This window comes from Telmatherina bonti (genome assembly GCF_933228915.1).
Source record: "Telmatherina bonti genome assembly, chromosome: 20".
In the NCBI taxonomy this organism is placed as follows: Eukaryota; Metazoa; Chordata; class Actinopteri; order Atheriniformes; family Telmatherinidae; genus Telmatherina; species Telmatherina bonti.
In genome coordinates, this window is record NC_136618.1 from 15,742,862 (window position 1) to 15,768,316 (window position 25,455).

Below are 25,455 nucleotides of genomic sequence, written 5' to 3' on the forward strand. Positions count from 1 at the left end.
TGAGTCAGAGACTCCAAATTAATATGACTAAGACTTAATAAATCCCTATTATATTCATCCAGATGCACCAATTAATCAGTGTGATCAGGTTTTTGGCCTGCTGGGCTTTGTAAAATTGCTGTTTTTTCACATTATTCTTTTTAAAAAAAAATAAGAAAGTTGGAATGATTTTGGTTAGTTAAATAGAATAAAAAACATTTAGTCTTTTGAAGAACCATTTAATTTGAATTACATGTGTTGCAGGAGGGAAACATCTAAAGTCTGCAGGACAGCAGTGCTCAAAGACAAGAGTTATCTCTGCTTTAGAAGAGCTGGGAAAAGAAATCTACAATGCTTGTACACAATATCATGGCTACTACTCCAGCGTTATTTTAAATACTTCACTTTGCGCAAAGGGAGTAGACCATCTAAAAGACTAAATGAAAAACTGACACCGCTATGTTATACAAAGAAAAGGCATCTCTACGTGCAACCCACTGGTTGTGCTAAAGTGCATAAACAGAGAAAAATACATTCCTTTGACTATTTTCCAATATTTACATCAGTATTAATGACAATTATTGGTAGACTTGGCAAAATTTTGCCTACATTTAGGCATTCATCCAACTTCTTTATCCAGCTAAATAAAATACACATGCTTAGTATTAAAAATGGTTGTCTCCTGGTTGAACCCAGTTATTTAGAGCAATACAATAACAGCAGACTCTCATAATAGCAGGATTTATTGCATTATTTAGATTTTTTTTTAAGTACAATAAAGTAAAATGCTTTATTTTGCGGATTTCAAGGATATAAGATTCAGGTTACATAAGGTGGATTTAACATGTATAATATTAAACCGCAGCATATTGTTTGCTCTGCAGATAAGACCCACAATATAATGACTCTCCATCCGGGTCACTGGAGGCCAGTGTGGTTGAGCTAATCCTACAGGGAAAAGAGAGAAACGGATAATGCTCCAATAGAACGAAGCATCCGATATCCTCTTTGGTGTTTGAAAGAGAGCAGTAGTTTGCAGAAGGTGGCGCATGACCTGACGGGTAGCACTTAAACAACAGTGAAAGCATTCAGCTCATACAAAGTGACAGCAAACAGGGCCCTCTGTGCTGAAGTTAGTGATTAAATTATTAGATGGGATGTGTTTCTGCGTCATGTGCAGCTGGAAATCTTCAAACAAGCTCCGAACTATAATCAAGATCTATTTTATTTCTCTAAGAGTGACAAACATCCAGAATTGCAGGCTGAAAGCAGGTTATGTAAGTCTTGTGATACGGCACAGTGCATGGTGAAAGATGCGCTCATATTGATCCAGTTCTAGTCACATGATCCTTCTGTCTTTGAATGTGGAGGCAGTGGGAATCAGAGGAGGGGAGGGAGATGGCAGCAGCAGCAGCCAGCCAGAAAGTAGAACGGATGGAAATGAAAAAGCCATGGTATAAAATCGCAACTGAATGCAGCAAATTTGCTGAACTGTAGCTTTCAGAGACAAATCTAGAGCAGTCAGAAATGAAAGAAAAGCAGAATAAAAAAGACTGAATTGGAGAGGACATGTCTGCCCCTGTGAATTACTGTACAGCGGAGCTATCCCATCAGCCTCTCGGGTGGAGCCGATGACCTCATGCTCGTGATGAGCCAATCGATAGGGAGCCGGTGTGATGCAGTGGAGTGGAGTTCTGTGTCCCTCATTCACAGTTGTGGTGCTGCTCTTATCTGTGTAAAATGGACACACTGCTCTTTCAGCATGTCCATGTGGGTGTGTGTTTGCGTGGTGTGGTTATATGAGGCCTGTGAACAGAGATAAGTGACCATGCCACTGAAAAGTTTAGTCATGATGCTTCTCCCATGAATGGTTTTTGTTACAGATCAGCAGTTTAAGTATGGTGGTAAGTCAGTATATACACATGTACTGCAACAGCCTCTCTCACCCATCACCTTTCTAACTAAACCTTTCCTCTGTGATGTCTCATAAAACAGGAGATCGGATGATCCTAGAAAAGTTGCAAAGAACAGAAACACAGCAATGTGTGTAAATGAATTTAATGAGGCACACAGTATATCCTGTGTGCTAAAACAACCAAACAGACTTTCTCTCAGCCAGTCTATGCATGCGATCCAGCTGTGTGTGTTCTGCTGTTTGCTCAGCAGGCTGTAGTTAAATGTTAACCATTAATATAAATTAGAAACAATTTGATGATGTTTATATTGTTTTTTTGGGGTTTTTTTACTGAGCACTCAGAAAAGTTTAGGTTAATATGATGAAAATGTCAGCAGGTGACAGTGTTTTGGGTCAGTTTTGATCATTTAATATATATGATAAAATTTTATATAAATATAAGTAATAAGTAATTGGTTGATGGTCTAGTACTGGATTGTTTTGAAATTAAAGAGGCCAAATTGTGCCTTTAGGAGCTTATTTTTCTTTCTTTTATTGGACTAGAGATATTGGACTGGATATTTGTGTGTGTTTCTGTGTGTGCTTACATGTAAGGTTTTCAATGTAGTATATCCTGCAACAAACTTATTATGCTCCCTCAAAAGCCTCATTCTATCTTCCTGGACTTCATGACATAATTATGGCCACATTTGCATAATACCAGCCCAGTGGCTTGTTTGTCAAACCATTCATCAATCAATCAAACAAACACAATAGAGCATATTCACGTTACATTATTTCTGACCATTCAGAAGGCCAGTCAGCAGATTGAGCCTTTTGGGAGGTCCGTAAAGGAAATAGGACTACATTAATGCACACTTTGAAATGTTGCAACTGATAAATGAAATGTAAATGGACACTTTGTCTTATACTTATCCACAAGGTTTTAACAGGAGTGCAGTGAGTTTATGACCCAAAACAACTGGGCAGATTGTAGTTCATAATGGATGTATTTGGATTTGATTTTAATGTGACTGAATGTTATTTTTCAAAATGTTAAGATTGCAAATTGATCCATTAGTCAGGAAAAGAGCTTGGAAAAGAAGTTTCGACTAACAGCAAAATTTAGTCCATTTTTTCATTCATTTCAATTCTGCGAGTTGAGGAGAACATGAAGCGCACGTGCACTTCTGTCTATATGCATGCACTTATTCAGAGCCCAACTATTTCCGCTCAGGCACACCTCACATATGCACGCACACACACGCACACACACTAACTGTTAGACAAAACGCATACAGAGCACATGCAGTGTGTGGTACTCTGCTAGTGTGTCAGCGGTGAGTGCTGCCTAAATAAGGCAAGGCATTAGTTGGCTTATCAGCACCAGCCAGGAATATATACCCGCCCCAACACTGATATAGCCACCCGCCATCTCACTCGCACTATCATCTCTCCTCAATGTGTGTGTGTGTGTTCCTCCACAAGCGTGTTTTAAACCGGAGCAAATGATTCAAAGGGAATGGGAGATCCTGTCTGATAGAGAGAAAGGAATATAAAAAAGTGTGTGTAATACATGTGATGTGTTTGTCTCCGGTGGTGTTTGTTTATCACCTGCCGTGTGGCGTAACCCCAGCCACTCACCGCCTGCTTTTTTCTGGAGCCATTATCAACAAGATCTTTATCAAGTAATTTATCAGCAGTGACTTCTTCAGAAGCGATAGAGCAGCTTTAACATGAATTTATCTCTTTTCTCTCTCTTTTGGTGTAAAAAAGCAGCTGCCATGTCCTCCAAAGACATGGTGAGTTTGCCTGTTTATCAAGTGAAAAACATCGACGGCAGCAATAAGGTACAAAGCACAGTTACAGTAACTGCAGGAATGACTGCCAGCAATATGAATCAAGGGTGCTTCTCCAGTGGCAATGTAACGTAGCATCAAATATTTCACTGACAGAATCAAATGCTGACGTTCACAAACACACACCAAATAACTGCCCACGTGTGCTTCATTCTGTATGTTGTTACCATTAATGACCAGAGTCATTGCCAGCTCGTACATACGAAAGCGCTATAAATAAAGCTGCTGATGCAACGGCACATGTATGATGAGTTAGGTGAGCAGCTTTCAAACGACCTACACTGCAATCAAATTACTGCATGTAATGTGATCTTATTTTGCACTTCAACACATTACTATTATATGCAGTCATCGTCCGCGGTCTGACATGCGTCCACAGAGGCACTGTGGTAGTTAAAGAAGGGATGTAAGTGAGTTCAGTAAAAATGGATATATAGTCTGATATTTATAAAACAGCAGTTTAAAAAAAAGTTGGGACATTTTGGAAATGTGAAATGCGGATAAAAACCAGAGTTGACCTTTGGGCAAAGAATGTTGCCTGATACAGGACAAGTTGCTCACCACGCCTGGGTCTTCTTCTTACTTTTCTCTTCTGTTTTTTAAGGTCTGCACTCTTCTACAACAAAGTAATGCTGTTACACCAGCAGCTATATTTTTTTTAAGCACTGTCTTGCTGAAATATGCAAAATGGTAAATTAAAACTATGTTATCTGGATGGTGACATATGCTGCTCTAAAACCTGCAACTGCCTTTCAGCGTTGGCAGCTAACCATACAGCAGTCAAAAAGAATTTCATATTTCCGTTGGTCTGACCAGAAAAAGGTTTTGCATTCTGACTAAATCAATTTAATTAATTGTGTTTTTACTTGAATTTGTAAATGGTACAACAAACTCTGTTTACAGGCAATAATATCTGGAAGAATTCTTCCATGGTTCTGTCTCTATGACATAACCACGTCTGAGTTGAGTCCCAGGGTCCTTTCTGAGAGACTCTGCCTCTCTGAGGTGCTCTTATATGTCCAGTCGTGCTGTCATGTCATAGATTAACATAAGTGGTTGCAAAATTTTCCCCATTCTGTTTGTTTTATTAGCTCTTACCTTTCCTGCCTTTTGTTGCCCCTTAACTGCTGCACTCAGATTTATGATACTATATATTAAATTAATTAATGAATCTAAGTTATAATCTTAACAATAATCAGTAGATTCTGTTTTATGTCATTTTCCACTGCACAATGCTTGGAATTGGCTGATATTTTTCATAGTAGCAATATACTGTTTATGCCTATTGATGATGATGATAATGCTGCTGATTATTATTATTATTATTATTATCCAATTTATCATATTTATCAGGCTCTGTTCAGTCACTCAACTTGAAAAGCAGTCGTGTAAAATCAGAGCATCTGAAGATGTCATCAGAGTTGGGTTTGAAGTGCAGCCTTTGACTGATGCAGTTGTTTTCAACTACACTAAACAAAATAAAAACCATTGTCAGAGTGAGAGTTCAAAGCTATTTTTTGCTCTACTTCCCTCTCAAACATATTTGTTCTCCCTGATGGGAGACAGTAGGAAGGCAGAAAAGATTTGTTTCTTTTTGGCAGAAATCAGCGATAGCCTCGAGGAAAAGAGCTTGTAGCATTTCCAACACCACGAGGACACATATTAGAAGATGAAGCTTATATCTGTAACACTGAGATTTATTTGCACTCCATCTGAGTGCTTCGTCCTAGAAAAGGACTATGGTAAAAGGCAAAGTGTGAATGTGAGTGGAGCTCTGGGGTGTGTCGACAGCAGTGGTGATAGCATTGGGTTTCACCTACAAGCCTGAACTGTGTATCTGTGGCTTGTAATCTCTCTGAGAATGGCACATTTTTCTGCGGCTTTTTGAGAAAGACTGGGATGAGTCAGCTGCAGGCAGGAGGGCAGAGAAGAGAGTCATGTGGAGTTTGTGGCTCATGTAGAGATGGCGACTCATCTTCTGGTTCACCTGCCAACATGAAAATTTCAAAAGCTCTTATTGCACAGCAGATTTTTCTCACATCCACGCCCTAAACACTTGACCTTTCTTTCACTTTACTGTTCATTTCCCTTAAATGATTACTTTTATTAAGAAGGAGCAACTGTATGAAGCCCTGTTTTCTCCTGTGTTAATTCTGTATGTTGTGGGAGTTAATAAGAGTGAAGCTCAGTGGAGTGGGTTAAGTATTAAATTAGACACACTGACGTGTAGAAATAAACAGCGTTTCTGTTCAGCAAGCATGTAACGTCTCTGTGGGTTTCCCTTCTGTGTGTGTTCATGTGAATGTGCTATCCTCCTGAGAATTTCCAAGTGACAGCAAAAAAAAACCATTAAGCTAAGAGCTAAGTGTCGGCACACAGTGGTGTCAAACTCTTTGCACCTCTTCAGCTCATAGCGGTGTCCAATCAAGCACATGAGTGAGGTGTGTCCTGATCAAAGTATTTATTTGTATCTTTTACAATTAATTTGTTCTCTTTAAAGTACCTCAACTCTGTCTCAGGGAGATCATGCAGAACATATTGTGCTTTGTTAAATTTCATGCCATCATCATTCACTGTTTGCAAAAATTAGAGCTAGATTTAATAAGACATCAAAATTGCTCTTGCCACCTGACTCGTTTATTCTTAGTTGCTGCTCATTGCAGATGGTAAATAATTGTATTTATTGTGTCGCAGTGCGTGATCTCATGTCATCCATCCATCTGTTTTAGTCACAGCTGATTCAGACACCAATATTGTCAACTTCCAGGGGCGGGGCTTGACGGAGATGGTTATCGGGGACAAGGTTTAACTAACATTAGCAGCACATTATTAGCTTTTGCTGACGTAGTCAAGTTGAGGAGTCAAGAGTGTTTGAGCAGAGTCAAGGGTGAGCAGCTGCAGTCAGTCAGAAATAGAGGTGGGGCTAATTTCTTTATTCATAAGTCTTTAAATGATGGAGTGGATTCATGCTAATTCAAGACATGACTAAATTATTTAAATTTAAGTTTTTTGTTTTTTTGTAAGATATAGATATAAATATAGATATAGAAACAAAATAGTGTTTTTTGGGTCTTAACAGAAAAAGGGCCAGCAGATTCAAACTTTTTACGACTGCAGTGCAGAGCTGGTCAGTCCTCATGTTATCAAAGCAAATTTTCAAGCATATTGTGCATAAATGATAACATAAGTCTCTTTAAAATGCACCAATAATGAATTGTTAGAATATACGATTTAGCTGTAACCAAGAGCAGAAGTTAGTCGTTCTTACTTATGTGAAGCAACTCTTAAGTCAGGGTGAATATTGATGATGAGTTCCACTAAATCTCTTCACTCTCTGTGATTGGCTAGCTAGTCTGCTTTCACTGCAGATGTTCTCGGATTGGATTATAGAATTATCGCCTCTGTTGTTGAATCAGAGTATTGCTTTTCCACACAGAATCATCTCTTTGTAAGGATTGCATTCAGGGCTGGATGTTTGTACAACATACAAACGTGCCTTTACCATGATATTACATCCATTTTTCTGACCTTTTTATGTTTATTTATCGTTATAGTCATGGAAAACCTGACCCATATTTTACTTGCATTTATTTATTTATTTATTTTTTTTTCTTAAAATGGACTTTTTATGTAATTATAACACAATAAGTTTTGATGTGCCCTTTTATAGGTTGTGTGAAGATTGCATCACAATTTTTCAGTAGTAGGAAGTTGTAACCGAATGCTAATGCTGCTTTTGTGTGTCTATGGGAGAGAGACAGAGAGCGAGAGAGAGAGAGAGAGAGAGAGAGAGAGAGAGAGAGACACAGCAGGGCAGAAAGTAGGGGTGAAATGGTGGCAGAAGATTGTAGGAGAGAGAGCACAGACCATAATTAAAACTATTCCTTAAGCTCAAGTGGTTGCCAGGCAATGTGACCTTTGCTCACGCAGGTTCAGCTTCGGATTTTGAGCCTCATAGTTAAATGAGATACATCGTGGAGTAGCTGATTGGGTGTGTGTGTGTGTGAGTGTTTGTGTGCCAGTTAAGTGTTACTAACCAAGTTAGTAACCTTTCCACCATTATCATTTAGTTAAATTGCATTTAGATCTTTCAAATTCTTTAATTCATGTTAATGAAGTGTGTGTGTGTGTTCATCCAAACTGTTGAATGTAATCTGTTTTTGTGTGTGTGTTTTATTTTCTTTGCAAATTTATTAATATAGGCCAGATGCCTGGTTGGACAGCTTGCTCAAGCATCTCTGGTGGTTACCATGGTTACTACTTTATCATCGTCATCTCAGTATCAGCCATTTGTTGATTTATTTTCTAAAGTAGCCAACTGAAGAGGTGCAGTTAGGTCAACACTGTGTCTATTCATCCTTTAATGCTCAAGGATCATGCCTGTTTCCTGACAGAGACTTGCAATAGATTTATCGACTCTTACCAAAAGCAGAATGCCACGTTGCTGCTTGATGTAATTATGCAAGAGCCTCTCTTCCACTTATTTACACCATTGCCCTGATTCCCATTTGGCCTCATTATGGCACATCCCAGGAAATGTCCTTTGAACTTCTCATGCAGATTTGTTGTGTTTGAGTACATTAGAATTAACACAAGCATTTGCATGAAAGGGACCTTGTTTTTTTAAGGTTCAGGTCAAAAGGTTTTGCATGTCTATATTTGCATGCTTACCAAGAGACACAGCATGCAGTTTGCATCGCGGGGACCTCGTGTGCATATTAGTTTGTACGTATATATGTGAAACAGTGCCAGGTCGAGACACTAAATTTGGGTTTGTACTTGCAAAACAAAATGATCAAATAATAGAAAATGGACAAGCAGCAGCTTTTATAGGAACAGATTGTTCTTTTAACTAGAATGATGAGAATAATGTACTTTGCTGTCAATATGGTGACATTTTAAAGTAATCCATTTATTTTTTTCAATACCTTCTCTATATTGTTGTTTGTAACTGTCAGTTCTTATTAAGTTTCATAAATAAACCTTGATATTAGATATGTTTCATATAAGACTTACTAATCAAATAAAACCTTTTCATGGTGTACAACATAATACATGTGTAAATGGCTAGGTTAAGTGAAAATAGATGCCTGAACACTAAAAAATATATCAGTTTTTTGTTCATATAGCCAGACAAAAGTCAGATGTTCCTTGTAATTTTTTTTTTTTATCATGATTCATTGTGATTTTATTAAATATCTAAAGGAGGCCTGAGTTGCTGGATTTATGGTTAGTTTGGCTTTACTAGTTGCTGTTTCCTCATCAGCCAAAATTGAGTAACAAACTGTAAATCATATGCAAGCTTCAAGACATCACAGCCTGGATGGCTGTGTTGCCATTGTGAATGATTTAGCCACCATGGCTTCCTCCCTCTCTGTGTCATTAGCTGTATCAGCTGTGGCCATGTTTCATTAGCAGTGTTGACACAGAGCGCAGAGCTGAAGTCTGAGTCCCTATCCAGTGCCCTTCACCAAAACTAGAGGGATCACCTCAGTGAGGGATTCTGTGTCACTCTTTTAACACGCACAGCAAGAAGAGCAGAGCAGATGCTCAAAATAACAGTTCCAAATGTCTGGACAAATGCATATTCATTGCACTGTTAGGTACATGTCTAATTCACGTTTATGCATGAAAATCCTGATGTAATCGGGTACCTGAAAGTTACATGTGTTTCTGGATGAAGGCCAGGGCTCGATGCAGAGTTCCTGAATTGAAAACACCAGTGGGAGATTAGGTCTGTTTGTAATCCACAGCCACAAATGTCAGCAGAGTTTGGGGATTTTTTTCCTGTTTAATCAAAACTGATTCTTTTTCCCAGAAATGAAGTCTGGGTTTGGAAACAGGTTTTCAATCTGTCTCTACCTGCCAGCTCAGCGTCTGTATGATGAGTAAATATGAGGGAAGAATTTTTGTTTGGAACATGTTTTCAGTCTGTTGTCACCATCTTAGCTTCTGTTTGGTGAGTAAACATGAGAGTAGAAAATTTCAGAAAGGGAGTCATGATGGTGCTGTTACAAATTTAGTTTTTTTTAATAGATTTATCGTTGTAACAATGTTTTTTAACCTGCATAGTTATTGCTATATTTGTATGAATGTTATTGAACTATTTTAGAAAATATATTCATCTAGTCCCACTTATTAAAATGAATTTGGCCACAACCAGAACTGCATTATGTCAGGAACACCTGTTGGTAGTTTCTCTGATTTGTTACAATTTTCTTTATTGTCTTAGGTAATAAATTCTGCTCATGCATTGTGTATAAGAAGTGAACGTAGCCACTGATGTCAAAGCTGTTTTTTAACAGCTTTTTTTTAAGTCTCAAGTCATCGTCTTAGGTTCTTTTGTTAGTTTGTGATCACATTTAAAAAGGTAGATGTGAAATGATAAGATACTTAAACTTCAATTAAATAAAATGACTAATATCTATTCTATTCTAATCTGTGCAACTCCAAAATATTTTTTTATAACTAATAAAGTAGTATTCATTCTTAAACCAAATCTATGAAACAACAGCATTCACAACACTATATGTCAACAAAGTTATGAATCCCACACCGGTCTTGAAATTTGCAACCATGCCACTCCTTTTTCCTCTGCCTTTGACTGGACATTTTTTAGTTTGAATGAGAGTCTTAATGTGTCCAACGCTGCCAACTGATTTTACTTTAGCACTGTTTCTTTAATGGTGGCACAACTTTAGCCTGTCATATAATTGCATCATCAGGATGTAACTGGTTGTTCAAAGAAGAAGTGGCTAAAGCACCAGTTAGCAAATAGCAAAGCTTTGCTAAATAATAAAAAGTGGTCCGAATCTTTTGGACCCAGTGAAAATCTTTCTTCTTCTCTGAGGCAACTGCTGAGCATCTCATTTTAGTGTTTAGGAGAGCTGCACAGATCTTCATGCTAAGCCCAAGAAAATAAATAAGCTTAATTCCTAAAAGAATCAACAAAAACATGGAGCAGGGATGTCCAAAGTCAGTCGCTAAGGGTCGTTGTCCTGCAGGTTTTTGGGGTATTTTTGCTCCAACACACTTGTCTTACATTAAATGGATCCAACAGTCAATGAAATTCTGCACAATGACTGATTAACCGGAGTCAGGTGTGTTGGAGCAGGGATACATGGAAAACCTGATGGATTGAGCTGGACTCCCCTGTCATAGAGGCACTGTTATAAAGGGTTTTTTTTCCAAGATTTTGCTGATCAAGTCATTGATACAAGTTTCAATTAATGATTCTCCTGTTATATGTCAGAGATTTTGATGTAAAGCTGTTTTTCTCTACCCATTGGGAGAGAAAAATCTTTTTTTAATTTAATCTTTAATCATTAAGTTATTCTGTAAGCATTACAAGCTTAAGGTAGATCTTTCAATATTTTAAAAAAAAAAAATGCTTTGCCGAAGTTGTGTATCTCAAACACAAACTAATAAACATTTAATGATTGGTAAGCTGGCCAGACAATATAGATGAGAATTAATGTTTGTTAGAGACCTAACTGAACTTAAAACATGAAGCTTTTAAGTCCACTTTCTTCACTTTTAATAAAAAAATAAAAAAAAAAGAAGAGAGAAACAGAATATCAAATAAAAAGGAAAGGAATTGAGTTCAGAGCTCAAACATTATATGTTAAAAAAAAACAAAGTCACAGTTACACCAGTATTCCCATCAGGGAGCACCTTAGCTCATTTGTTAGCATAAAGTTAGTTTATCTTAAAAAACCAGCCAATCTGTCACCCATTTAAAACCTGGTGTGGTGTGGCTTCTTTGCCCCACCACCACCACCGCCCCTGGTAATGTGAGCGCATACCTCAGCCCAGGAATAATTCCTGAATAATTTCAGAGCCGATTTTTAGCTAACCACTAATGGTGTTAGTCATGCTTGTGTAATCCTGAATTAGCAACAGCCGGGAATTCAATAGCAAGGCTGCATGAGTATACGCGTAGAGTAAGCTAAGTGCTAATTTGTGCAGACTGTGTGTGCTGCTGCTGCTGCTTTGGATCTGGGGATTGTTTTGGCAGCATATACAGAGGAACAGCCATTTCTGATTAAGGCTAATGTGCTTGCACGACTAGAATTATGCTTTTAGAACAGGAGGATCATTTAGGAAATTAAACTTTTGCTGCACAGGAAAAGTTGTCTCATGGTTGAGGCTAATCAAAGAGAGTGATGCTGTTTAAAGGGGGACTGTTGTGTTGATGTCTACTTTTGACAAGTTCAGGAATCATCTTCTATCTTATGTACCAGTCAGCACTTCAATTACCAAGCTGGGACAGAGGGGGAAGAGGAATGGGTCAGTGTGATGGAGAGCATATGGGAAGAAGCAAAGGGGGGTGGAGGGAACCAATAGGCGAAGTGAGGTTCAGAACTGTGTCAGCATATGTGAAAGAGATTCCTCAAATAGGCCATAGCCTGGGGAGTGATGGACTGAAGCTTACTCTCGGGAATTAGTGAAAGCAGATCACAAAATCACACACTTGTAATACAGATACACAGTTACTGTGTTCAGCAGGGGGACTGAGGTATGACAAACGTTAAAGCAGGATGCACCCTGCCGCATCGGAACTGTGGTTTGAAATTTAACTCTACAGTAAAATTAGAGAGGCTGAGATGCATGCCTCAGTGGTTCTAAATATCCAAGAGTCTTCAGAGGGGCAGCATGTCTCACTGTCTTTATGTCGTTGCCTCTTTACATCCTGCCTCTCTATTTTTCTTTTCCATCGTTATCTTTACCTTTCCTTTCTTATATTCAAACCACATCCTGCATCTCAAACACAGAGAAACACACACTCCTCAGAGAGAAAGAGCATCTGTCAATACTCACTGCCAAACTGACTCAACACTCCTCGATTCACGATTCATTTGTCACTGTAATAAACAGTGGATTGCACACTCCTTGCATCCATATCCTCTCTCAAATGACGTCTCAGTTCAAGGAGTTGCTTCAAAGTTTTCCATCTGTCTAATCGGTGTCCAGATTGGACGTGAGAGTGTTATTTTGCATCCATGCTAGCAGGTTCAAATACCTTGATTTGTTTGGACCTATCCCCAGACCAGTGCTTGCACAGTCCAAAGCTTGACACGAACAGGTGTTGCTTTATATTCAGAAGCAGGCTGGCTTCAAGTAGGGAGGCTGCTGCCTGTTTGACAGGTTATAGAACCTGAAACTTTTTCAAAGGTCAACAGTGAACTTGTATGTTGCCGTAACCCACATTTTTGTTTTGGAGAATATGATCAGCAAGATACCACGTAGTAACTTGAACTCATGTGGGTTTGTTGTGTAAAAAAAAGAATCATGAAAACAAGATTTTTTTTTTTTTTTTTTTTTAATAAAGGAGACCGTCCTCTTACCAAAAACGATTTTACAGAATGTTTGCTCAAGGAGGCAAGAACCTTAAATTGTTATTTCTGGTGCTTGTGAGAGCAATTACAGAAGTAATTGTATCGTGCCAAAATGACATCCTTCCCGGTGAGGGTAGCATTGAAAATATATATTATTCTAGTATTTACCAGTATGTTTGTAACCCAAAAAAATTTTTTTAGTTTGCGAACATCAGCCAAGTAATGTTATTGCTGAAGTCCAATCAGTAAATGACAAAGCATAAAGCATATAGTGTTGATATGCCATTAAAGAATCCAACAAAATGCCATCTATTAAGACAATGGTGGTATTGAAAAGCCTGAATTTTAACCATAGACCGTAAATGAAAGATGGACGGAGCTTCCGGCAGTTAAAAATAAATCCTATGTGGTTGTGCATAAAACTGCAGTTCCCCCTTCATCCACGAGGGGCTGGCTGCAAAACAAAGCAAATCCCCATAGACTGCCATGTTAAAAAGACCAACTTCACAGCAGAAATAAGCGTATTCAGTTTAATAGGTCAGGTTTACCTTCATGACAACTGTGGGGGGAGTGAATTTTTTTCTCACTCCTCCATTTAAAAGTAATTCAATTTAGAAATTCTGCATATTTAGAGGCATGCCCTTTTTATTGACAGGCTCCCAATCTCCCACTTCAAGTAAGAAGAATGTAGAACAACATGTCTAAACAACATAGACATCATATATACATTGTATCACACTGCCTACTTGAACTGACGTGTCGTCGCGCTGCCATCTTGGATGGGTCTCCCATGCGCCTCCAACGCATTTAACAATAATTGCACAAATTTTTCCTTGATTTTTCTCACAGTTTGGTTTGTTACAAAGGACAGAGATATTGTTATGATACAGGTCACTGTAAAACGTTAAAAACAATGTGCTTATATGCTAAAATATTTTTTATATGCTATTTAACTAAGACATATGGTAGCTACAATATAAATAAATGTATAAATCAATTTGATACTACCATGTTTGATTGTTTATTGATGCATTTGGATTTGTCTATCTATTTTTATCTGGTCAAATAAATTATTATTCAACCTTGTGAAACCTAATTTCACACAATCTGCTTTCAATATTTGGCAAGTTATTGCAACCGTATGCTGATCAAAATGTGGTAAATAGTTGCTGGCTTCCGCTAAACTATGGCAAACTCTTTCTTTTATTTACATTTATTAATTTATCAATATAGAGATACAGTTTTCTGTCTGAAAATAAAGTATTGTATCAAAACTTTGCAATTCAAAAGTTACCCAGAAAAGCACTCAGAGAGTGTTCCTGGATCCAAATGGTGATCTGGATCACCACCGAAATTAAATCAGTTATTCCTTTTCACATTTCCAACAAGTCCTGGAAATTTTCTGAAAATCCGTCCATAACTTTTTAAGTTATGTTAAACAAAAACAAACATACAGATAAAGCCAGTAAAACATAATTACCTCCTTGGTGGAGGTAATTATGCTACCATGTGAAACTCTCTTTGTGAAGCATCAATACCATATTTTTCCATAAACACCTCATCGGAGTAAAATTTATCATTTGCATTTGGTAGATTATTCACTGTGTTAACATTATTCATAAACCTATTATATAGAAAAGTGTTTCGTTTGTGTGTAATTTATACACGTTGTTCCACAGAAAACAGTTATGTGGGGAAACTACGTTGACTCTGCAGCAAGACTCGAAAGCAAAGACCCATCCAATATGGCGGCGATACTGGTTTACTCTCCAGGGCTCAATGAGGCGTCTATGTATATATGATGTCTATGGTTAAACAACGTGACTTAGCTTTAGGCCGCTTACCTCCGTTAGCTGTTTAACTCCTGTTATCTCCAGGTCAGCTCGGTTAACTCTTAGCTACAGGCAGCCCGGAGTTCGCTCGATGTCAATCATCCCGCATGACGCTCACAACTCCCCTCTCAGCTCTCCCTCTTTGCCCATATTTGTATTTTCCAGGCAAGATGACATGCATGCCCCTGCCAAGATGGCGATGGTAGGAACCGCCCACCTAGCTTCAATTCAGCTCTTCAGAAACGTATGGGTGACGTCACAGAGGCTCTGTCCATCTCTTTATATACAGTCTACGATTTTAACCCAGGTTGTTTTGAAACCCTGAAAAAGTAATGATATGGCCTAAAACTCATCAGTAATTGACAAGAATATTTTATAAAAAAAATAACCATTGTGTTGTATTGAGCATAACCAAGGAGTGAAAAAAAAACATTTATAAACTAGAGCAAAATCCAAACCAACCATTGAAATTGCAAGTTTGTCATTTTCTGAAAGCCATGGAAAATCATAATCCACCCTTTGATATGCATTTTGTTGTCTTTCGGCTCGTTGTTTTGATTTTGCAGAGTCAGTGTTACGCTGCAATACTTTTTGACACGTCACATAGAGTCACGTATTTCTTTCTGAGGAATGAGGAATGGGAATCACAAAGGATCTATATGGAAAGCATCCCAGGAACAAAACCAAGTATCCCAGCTTTCGGTTCTTTCCACATGCCCATTTTTTTCTCACCTTCTATTTCACTCTCCTCTTGTACCAGTGCTCTGTCACACCTCCACTCCCATCACTTTCTGCCTGTCACCTCCCACCCCCAGACATCCTGTCTGGGAACACTCTGCATCACTTCTCCTGTCTGCCCGTGACTTCACTTTGCTATGATCCTTAGGCTGTGCCATGGGCACGCTGCATACAGCCATGCCTCCTTTTACTTGGCAGCATATTTCACACATTTCAGAAATAGAAGCCTAGATGTCGTTCTGGCAGCATGTGTGGCAAAGCAAGCTTTTGCGGCATGCATGTCAGTGATGTGATGTAACTGGAATGCTTTAAAGCCACTTTTTGCCTGATCACACCGCGAAACAGCACTGGCTACGAGCCACATCAGTGAAATTCCTATTACTCATTCTGAAGCATGGTGTGTCGTGCTTTGTTGTGAAGTTGTTATCTGCAGCTGGTCAGTAGTTTCCAGAAGTTGTGCAGCCTGTAAACACCGCCTCAGTGTGTCCTTTGTCTGTGAGTAATGCACAGACTTATTTCTGGGTCCATCAAGGCTCCTCATGAATTTTAATATCTTACTGTCCTGCTTGTCAAAAACAGGACTGCCCAGAGACCAAGGACAGAGAAGCAGTCTGAAATAGAGACATTTGTCCGTTGGGGTCACTCTGACTGAAAGACAATGGGGGGAGGAGCGCTGGTGCAGGCAGATGAGGGAGTACATCGATACCCAGATGAAGGAGGATGGACAGAAAAAAACGGGCATTGATTGAAAGGACGAAGGGATGGTAGAGGAAAAAGGGGAGGAAGACTATGAGCTGAGTTAAGTAGGGCAGCAGGCACAGCTGTCAATACTTTTTACAGTGATACATGAACTTCGCGTCTGGATCCTTTCATTCCTTCTGCATTCTCTGATGTTTGAGCATTTCCTCTTACTATCCATTCATACGACTAATCCAGTTTGAATTTATGTTTTTATATGATTTAATTTAGTCTTTTTCAGGGTTGTAAAATAAGGAAATGTCTTCATTTCCAAAGCTACATCTTCTCTTGATGACCAGTCTTGAGTATTGGTGCAGGTTTTCAAGCCTGTGTATATGAGTAAAATATCTCTGAGTGGAGTTTTCAAAGGATTTGCGAAGCAGTTTACTCCTGGCTTCTCTGTCTCTCACCATGGCACGCTTCCATAATACCTCTCACTGCTAAAACTAAGCTCACATTGATCCCAAATATATACTACTTTTCTGCCTTTTGGGTTTCGAGCATTGCTGTAGTACAGAAGGTGCGGCAACAAGATTAACTGATGTAACTCATGCTTAATTTTGAACACTCCTCTCCTTTCATCTTTACAGAGCCTGCTAGCATACATGCCTTAAATCTACTGTTTTAATTGCACGCTTGCAAAATAAAACCTAATTTTTCTCATGTTATATACTGGCTTAATACTCAGACAAGGTAGATTTGCCTTTGCTGTAGCTGTATACTCCATTCAAACCCCATGTTTTTTTTTATATGCTTGTACCTGCTGGGCAGCATTCCTGGTGGTCCTGCAGGAGTGCTGTGTTCCAGACTCGATTAAGGACTTACTTAAATGTGACTGTTTCCACAGTTGGAAAAAAACAGGATCTAGATTTGAGATAGAAAACACAGGGGAAGATGTTACATTATCCTAAAGGAACAGGATGAGTGATCCAGCTCGATGATGGAGCTGGATTTTCTTTTTCTTTTTTTTAAGGAAAAATATATGAACGTGTGTTTGTCAATGTATCTGTGTGACTTATGTCTGTGTGTGGATAGCAATCTTTCGTAATGATTCCCTCCTCACTGGTATTTATTTTGTGATGTTGTTCTTGTGTTTGTGTCTCCAGAACAGCCCATGCCAGGACAAAAAGCGAGGCTGCTGACCAGGCTGCCATCTCTGCTATACATGACTCTGAAATTGCCAGGGCTGTTGCCAGGGAGCTCTCCCCCAACTTCTACCAACCAGGTAACCTTTTAGAGCAAGTTTTCACACACAACACGGGTGTATTCTACAAATAATACTCCTAATAATAAAACCTGTGCTAACATTAGCTTCTCATAATGCTTCTCTGGCTGAATTGGAAAGACTTAAACATCAGGTGCACAGAGAGGGGTGAAACACAACACTTTTCCTATAGCTAAATTTGTCTGAGCATTTGCAGAGCTATGCAAGCAGGTATGGTTTAAGATCGGGTTTTAAGTCATTTTAGACAGGACTGACCCAGAGATGAAGTTACAGTCACTGCCATGACTGACGAATGGGAATTTTTACATTTGCTGTTACACCAACTTTGTTATTCAAAAAATCCTCAAGTGGATTCAGGTTGGTCAAGAAACATCCTGGCTAGAAATGTTGTCCTATCCCACTCCCTACAGAGCGTCTGTAGGAAAACAATACACAGAAGAAAACCATGTTATGGGCAACCAGTGGAAAGTTAGATACTATGTATGAACAATGATGCATGCACAGCTTTAGCGTTGTTTACACTGCTTGTGCTTGTGCTTGGGTTGAGCTTGGTTTGGGTTCAGAGATGTGCAGATTTGTTGTCTTGCACCATGTTTGAAAAGCAGTGATTCTGCAGATGATTTGTAACACCACAATGGAAGACAGTGTTTGTGCTTAGACCAAGCAGGGCCTGCTTAAATCAGACCACTGTTTTGCTTGTATTCTTTGCTTTCAAAGGATCGCTGTAACTGAAATACTTGTTAAAAAAAAGACTAAAATCCGTCTTTCATTGTGCAGTCACGGCTGTGCTTTAGTTCAATGTATTTCATAATACATATACTCTTTAGCATACTTGAAAACACTCCAGTGGGCACATGAGGACATATGTGGGGCATAACTTGTTATATTTTTTATATCTTTCTTACTTAATACATCTAATTTCAGTTTATATTATGGGCTGTGTCAGTTCACATGCTCTGGATTACTGCACAGAAGTGGAAATACACAGGTATATAGATTTAAAATAACTTCTAGATCTTGAAATATTATTCTTATTATACAGTATTTTTCAGTTCCATATTTCTTTGATTAGATGCTTTGAGATTTTGTGATTTGTAAGTTGTAATGAATGTAATATAAACCAAGTAAAACAAACAACATAGATAGAAATATTAAATAATATATGATAGTAAAATATTAGAACACATTTTATGTAAATTAAGTTGATACATTAAGTTTTACAACCAATAAAATTGATCAATTTTATGAATAAATAAAGAAAATGAATATAAAATTAAAGTTTTTTTTTTTCAAATTAAATTAAATATACATGAATGAATAAAAAATGTGTTCAATAAATTAAATTAAATTAAATTAAATTGTTGTTTTTTTTTGTTTTTTTTTTTGTAGCCCCTAATCTGAAATGTAAATGGGTACTCCTAAATTTGGATGAAATGGTTCTAAACTAAATTGGTTTCACGGTGGGATTTTTTTTGCTAAATGTTTGTGAACCACTGTTATGGTGCAGTTCGCAAATGGCTTACAGAAATATGAGTGGTGGTGAAAGACACCAACAAAAATTTCCTTCCCCTTATACTAAGCAGTTCTCATCTTTCCTCTGCCTGAAGGTTTAACTGGCACAGCTTATAGCAGTTCACAGCATAGGGTGTCAAGTCAACTCTGTTTAGTCTATTTACAAGGTAAGTTGAGTTTTACAAGGCATCACTAGAAATATAATACTACATAAATAGTTGGGAAGGATTCTTTCACTTATTTCGCTATTTTTAATAAATAGCAATAATAATAGTAATAATTTTTTTTTTTTTTTTTTTTTTTTTAAGGCAAATAAGATAGAATCCTAAGAGAAAAGTTTTGGTAATTTTATTTATGCCAAAAGAAAAGAAAATCGTTAAAGTAAAAAAATAAACTAATAAAACTAAAAATCAAGCCAGTAATTTGATTGTAGTTGTTGAAAGGTGTTTCAATTTCTAAATTATAACTGTAACTTTAATTAATTTAGGGCAAAAATGCATCCAACTCTTTCTGGTGCATTGTTTAACAAATATTATTTTAAAAAAGACAAAAATATTTAAAGAACCAGCATGATACCATTTTTGTTTATTTTTATTTACAGTGTAATATCTATACTATCCGTGCCTCTCCCATCTGGTGTCATATATTTAGGCCTGTGAGCTAGCGACCTTGGGCCCTTGCCAAAAGCCATTACAAAATAGTGGGTGACAAATAGATTGACAATGGGGTCCATTCAAGCATGTCCCTGTCTAAGCCACAGAAATGGCTAGCCGGGGCCAGTGACATCCTGCAGCTTGTTTGTGTTGTGGAAAACGGTGGTCATGCCTGGCAGGCTGAGTGATCTCCAGGTCCACCGGTCTGTGTAGAGATTGTCCTTGCCTTATAAGTCACATTATGAATGAGAGCGTGCCCAGTCTTATAATAATGTGCAGTAGGGGGTGATATCTGAGCCAAAACATTTAAACCTTTGGTCATGTAAGCTTGTCTGTTAAGTTCATCTGAAAGCCAGAAAGGCACCTGCAAATAGCCAAATGTATTTGACTAATGTTGATTCATTTCTAGTTTGTAAAAAGATTCACAGTCTAATTTTCTGCTCGTGTCATTTGTAGCCTGTCCTTTAGACAGGTTATCTATGTTTGGGTTTAAACAAAACAAGTTTTGCAGTCTCTGGACAAAATGATTTTACTCAAATAAAAGCAGTGGTGTCTTCTTAACAACAATTGAAACACTGTGCTGTGGTTACCTTCTCTGCTCTGGGGTTACTATGGGAAAAAAAAAAAAGCTACAGAAATGTAGAAAGAAATGTCATAAATCGTAACTTGCATGACTTTTCTAAACTAATCTGCTTTGCTACCTGACATGGTCCTCCCCTTGGGTTCTAATAAATCCTGTAGGGTAACAACTAGGGGTCTAAACCCCTTGTTGTTTGTAATTAGCATTTCAGACTCATAGCAGATTATCACCAAGATTGGGAGTGTGTACTTCAAAAGGGAAGAGAGGGTCACAGGGAACAGGACCCTGACCTTTACGATTGATTCACACACAGCACCCTGGAGGGGGAGCGGTGAGGGTTTGCTAGGCGTGGCCTATGGCGTGACGTTAATTGGGCTATATTTGGTGCCGGTGTGTGCTCACAGGGGTCCAATGGAGGCATAGCTGAAATCCTTATGCACTGAGAGGACCTCGCACCCGCACTCACAGAGCAGCTGTCCCTTCCTTCAGCCAGTCGTCGGAGGGGGTAGGGGTTAGAGGGGGTGGGAGCGGGCTGGTGATGGTGGTGTCATCAGGGATCCAGCTCCGCCCTGTTTGACCCAGTCAAGGTGCACTTGAACCAGGTGGAGCCATAAAAGCTAAGACCTGTCAGGGCTAAAAAGCAGACATGAGCAGGTGTTACTGTATATTCATGACAGCGGGTGTGGAGTAAGTTTTCACAAAGTAGTTTTGCCTCAGTTCAACTACGGCAGAAACTTTGTATGACTTTCAAATGTACAGAATATAAACTAGTTTAAGTAGCAGGTTACCTAATCTTTTTTTTTTTTTCCAGATTGCCAAAGCAGTTTCCATGTGTCCCACTTGTCGAAATAGTAGCCTTAAACTTGTGTAATGATATACAGTCGTGTGACAAGAAAGAACATCCTCTTTAAATCTGATAGTTTTATCTATCCTAACATGAACAAAAATCATCTCATCTATATCAGGTCTTAAGAACAGGTTAATAGAACAACAACACATGCCATATCACACTGACTTATTATCTAATACTTCTAATCAAGTGCATTTAATTAACTGATCATCAGTAAGTGAGAGCATCTCTACAAAAGCAGATGCTTTGGCACATTTCTGGTCTGCAGCGTGACAGCACAATGTGGAGGAAAGTAGGGTTGTGATGATATGCTTTACTCCAGATTCGAGTCAATTCAGATTTTTTGGGGGGCCAATTTGAATTCTTACGATTTCTCGATATTGCTGATTTTTGTAGACTAAAAACAAGAAAGAGGGAAAAAAAAATTTTTTTGCTCATAATTTTTCTTGATTTCATTTAGGAAAAAAACAACACAGTAGCCAGACCATCATTCTGCTGCTATAATGCCCAAGAAGACAAGTGAAAAGATCAATAAAAATGACAAAAATGTTATCATGGACAATTTTTTTTCAATTTGAATTTAAAAAAATCAATTTTTTAACAAAAAAAAATCACATTTTTAATTGTGGAGCAAAAAAATCCAGATATTTGATTTTTCGATTCGAGTTTCTAACCCCAAGAGGAAAGGCATTCGCAATGATCTGAGAGGTGCATTTTTTGCTGCCTGTCTGTCTTGTAAGGCTTATAAGGCCATTTACTGGGATTTCCATTATTCAGCAGTGATGAGGATTATTTACATTTAAGACAGCAGCCAAACTTCATAGGAGTAGGCGTCTCAGCAAGTTCTCAAGTCAGACCACACAATCTTTAGAAAAATAGTAACCGTAAAATTCCCAAAAGCAACATGTCAGTTTCATGCTAAATGTTAAAGTTGATGACATAACAAAGAGGAAGAGACTGAAGAAGTGGATTTTGTGTAAAAAGTTTTTCAGGATTTTTTTTCCTCTCTAAAAAGTAAATGTTATCATGGTTTTCAAAGTTATGTCTGAATAAGACTTCTGAAAGAGATAACAGAATAATTAAATATTGTCAAACTGCACAGCACCGATTAAAACATCTTATACCAACTTATGAAGCATGACTGTTATGATTTGGGCTTCTTTTTACTTTGTCACCCTCTAAAATTTCTGAAAATAAACGTACTCTAGTGTCATCGGCAACTACAGCTTGACAGAAACTGGATAAAATATCACAACAATAACCCTAAATTTAGCAGCAAATCAACAACAAAATGATGTAAAAAGTCAAGGTGTTGCGCATGAAATCACTCCAGTCCACTTATATCACTCTGTCTCTTTTTTTCTCATCAGGCATGCAATATTCCCATCAAATACACATTACTGCATGCAAACACGAGGCAGTCTCCTTTGCATGTGGCAACTTGAAAATCAGGCACAAGAAAACAGTGGTACACAGCAGTAGCCACAGCCAGTTGGCATTAGCTCATTTGCATGTCTAAGTCCAAATGTACAGTATATATGTCCATGTGTGACTGTACGGATGTGCGTATGCAGCAGTAGTGTATACAATCTGGCCCAACAATAACAGCTCCCCCTTTCCATCTGCTAGTGTGAGTAGGAGGATGAAAAAAGAAATTCTAAAGAGCTACAAATTGACTCATAAGTCTCAAAACTAACACAACATGCTGCAACCACAAGCCACATAATGGACTAGTGTGCCTACTGGACAGCACAATATCAAGCTGCAACCTTAAAGGTAGAAATATTAAGCTAACGTGGAAAAGTCAATAACTGCAGTTTCTTAAATGGTTACTCAGGAAGCAAGTCAACTTGACAATCTAATAAAATATATTACACCTTAAGTACAGCAGTTGTATATTAATGTTTTAATTACTATAGGACTTTTAACCTTCCCACGTAGAAAATATCAAGATGTAAAGTTCTGCTGATATTTTGGATGCAGTCCACAATACAGTGGCTATTCGCATCTTTTATTTTATGTTCAGTATGGTTGCCATCAAAATCTTCACTGAGTTTCAAGACATGAACTAAAGAATCCAAAAGATATCCCCACATCAGCTCCCCTCTGGTAGATGGGGATTAATTATCAAAGACCAGAAACCCAATCACTATAAATTCATACTACCACCAATTGGAAGATCTTATCTCATTTAAAATATGGATCCAAACAAAGCACTTAAAGCAGCAGTTTGCCTGTGACAATTTATACATGGCGACTGGTTTCTGTGCATCTGACAAGGCAGCAGACGAGACCTGTCATTCCTACAATAACAGCAGCCTTGGGTTGGCGTTTGACTGTCAGCTCTTTGTGGAAAAACAAGACTGAAAGGGTAAAATAAATAAATAACAGCATTTCCTGTTTTGCCAAATATTTCTTTTGAGCTATGCGGATAAATGTGTACTACCTCCCTATGAATCTTAAGCTGCGCCTAGCAAAGGGAACAAGATGTGTTAGCTGCAGATACTTTACTCCACCTCACCAATTCAAACACACACACACACACACACACACAACTGATAACATCCCCAGGTTTCACTCAGAAAAGCTTTCCATCTTCTTACTTCTGTTCATCTCATATTAAGGTCAGAAAGAGTTAGTCTGGGTGATAAGCAGCCAATCCAGAGTCATTGCGTTTCATATCAGTGTGTGTGTGTGTGGGTGTGTATGAACGAGAGTGGGTATGTTTTGCCAAGAGTGCAGTGGAGCAGAAAATGTGCAGTGGATTAACATGAGCAGAACTGGCAACCTGCAGCTTAAACAAAAGCTTGTATTCTAATAACCTTAAAGATTCAACAGTCATGGTAGGAGAATTGTATTACAACAAAATTCTGTGAAAAAAAATATGTCAGTACATTATTTAAATGACAGAAATATCTTTCAAAATGTCAAATCTGACATTATTTAATTTTTCCTTGGAGTATTTGTATTTTAAGTCATAAGTTGGACCATGTCCTACTTTAATATCCCTCTTTAGAAAGCGCCAGTCTCAGCCTAGTTGATCAATGTTCGGATGAAAGAAACACCACAGCCATTTGGGTAACTGAGTCTCAGTATGTTCCAGCTGACCTGGCAAGATTCCTTGGTTGAGTACATCTAATAAATCTCTCACTTGTCAAGAGGCGGAATGCTCTACACATGCTCAAATATCTGCAAAATAACCACACAATTCTTATAATAATATATCCTGAGTGCTAAAGTTGGGTTGATATAAATAAATGATCGTTATATATATATATATATATATATATATATATATATATATATATATATATATATATATATATATATATATATATATATATATATATATATATATATATATATATATATTAATATGTATATATATATATATATATATATATATATTTATTTATTATATATATTATATATTTATAAATATATATATTTATATATATGTATATATACATATATACATATATATATGTATATATGTATATGTATATATGTATATGTATATATATATATATATATGTATATATATATATATGTATATATATATATACATATATATATATGTATATATGTATATGTATATATGTATATGTATATATATATATATATATATATATATATATATATGTATATATATATATATATATATGTATATATATATATATATATATATATATATATATATATATATATATATATATATATATATATATATATATATATATATATATATATATATATATATATATATATATATATATATATTTTAATCTCCGCCCTGAGTGTGGGACTTGGGGTCATTTAAGTGTCCAGAACCATTCAGAAAATGCCTGGAATCACTTGCAGGAATCTGTCCCCAAACAGAGGTAAATTACTCCAGCCTGCCCATGGAGCCCTAACTCTTATTGTGCTATGGTGTGAAATTAAGCTTGGCAGATATGTTTAATCCCACAGATGTTTAGATGCCTCTCTGTCTCTTTGTAGTGGGTCTTATTGCTTATGTGGGTTATGCAGCAAATTAGGAATGCCATGCAGCTGAAAAATACTTGGGGCTTATGAGTACCAAGGCCCCAAAGATTCCACAATGAGACCCTCCATGCAGATATGCCTCGTCCGCTCTGAATTTCATATTTGAGTAATTGTTCTAGTAAGTGATTATTGAATTATTGTGTGCAAACATAGCTTAATAGGGGACATGGATAATATTGTATGAGACATGTCTAAAACCCTTTAGACTGATCT

General features: G+C 37.5%; 1 protein-coding gene across 1 annotated transcript in view; it reads left to right on the forward strand.

Annotated features, from left to right (window-relative positions):
* jph1a (junctophilin 1a) overlaps positions 1-25,455 on the forward strand; it is a 35,063-nt gene that overhangs the window by 4,309 nt on the left and 5,299 nt on the right. Inside the window, exon 4 of the mRNA XM_079259771.1 lies at positions 17,485-17,603. Coding sequence (XP_079115897.1) covers positions 17,485-17,603 — 119 coding nt within the window. The remainder of the gene's footprint in view (positions 1-17,484; positions 17,604-25,455) is intronic.